The sequence below is a fragment of the Opisthorchis viverrini genome, assembly GCF_000715545.1.
Source record: "Opisthorchis viverrini unplaced genomic scaffold opera_v5_4541, whole genome shotgun sequence".
In the NCBI taxonomy this organism is placed as follows: domain Eukaryota; kingdom Metazoa; phylum Platyhelminthes; class Trematoda; order Opisthorchiida; family Opisthorchiidae; genus Opisthorchis; species Opisthorchis viverrini.
The window spans coordinates 1-905 of record NW_008757265.1 but is presented as its reverse complement, the minus strand read 5'-3'; the positions used below and the strand labels follow the sequence as shown (position 1 = coordinate 905).

The 905-nt window shown below is 48.6% G+C and overlaps 1 protein-coding gene across 1 annotated transcript; it reads left to right on the top strand.

The window, feature by feature from the left end:
* Window positions 1–102: 102 nt before the first annotated feature.
* On the top strand, window positions 103–537 carry T265_16105 (hypothetical protein; the record flags this gene model as incomplete). The annotated part of the gene is made up of 1 exon (XM_009179617.1): window positions 103–537. A coding segment is annotated over one exon (435 nt), but the record flags the coding sequence as incomplete, so codon positions are not given.
* Between the last annotated feature and the right edge of the window lie 368 nt (window positions 538–905).

Genomic DNA, 905 nt, shown 5'->3' with positions numbered 1-905 from the left:
TTTGTGGTCCCATTCGTCCTGGTCCTGATAAGTTTATCTTTGGATTTCTGGTTTGTCAAAAATATTTCTGGCCGTATCCTGGTCGGTTTACGTTGGTCCAGCTATACCGATGAGGAGGGCCATACACGTTGGCGCTTTGATTCACGCCCGGCAGCACCCGAACCCGCTGAAGGAGTAACGCTGACCCGACGGGAGGTGGCAGCCCGTGCTGCTCAGGCAAATGCTGCTCGTTTATTTTGGATCGGCCTCGTCGTAACTCCGGTGGTTTGGGTTGTATTCCTATTGGCTTCGATCTTTACGCTGCATCTTCGTTGGGCATTAGTCTGTGGTATTGCGCTTTGTATGTCGGGGGTCAATCTGTACGCCTTCTGCCGCTGTTCCCTGGCGGATATGAATCAAAACGTATTATCTAGTCTACAGGCCAAGGTGGCTCGGCAAATGTTCACCGACTTTTGGTCAAATCTCACGAAGAAGCCTGCTACCGGTGCTAGCGCTGGCGGAACCAGTTCCTCGGTCGGTAAGACAACCTTGGAAGCCTGATCTTCACTAACACTTCTAGTATAATGTTGACCGTTGTTCACACCATCCTTTGGTGCCTGTGATAAAGTACTGTGTTTACTCCATCCGTTCGCCTGGGTATGTAGATACCCGACAATTGAAATGAACAGTGATCCGTTTTGTTTGTTTTATCCCCACCTCTCAATGCATGATCAATTCTGGCTAGCCGCGCAACACATCCCCATATACCGGATTCATTTTGTAAGCGTTCTTTACTGTCTTTCAGACCAGGGCATCAACATGCGTTTTTCCTCCTGATCTTTCTCTGTTCAGTACTGTTTATTGGTTGAAAACATGCCTGTGAATCTGTTGCACCTGTTTCTTTTCGGCACAACGGGGTACATCTC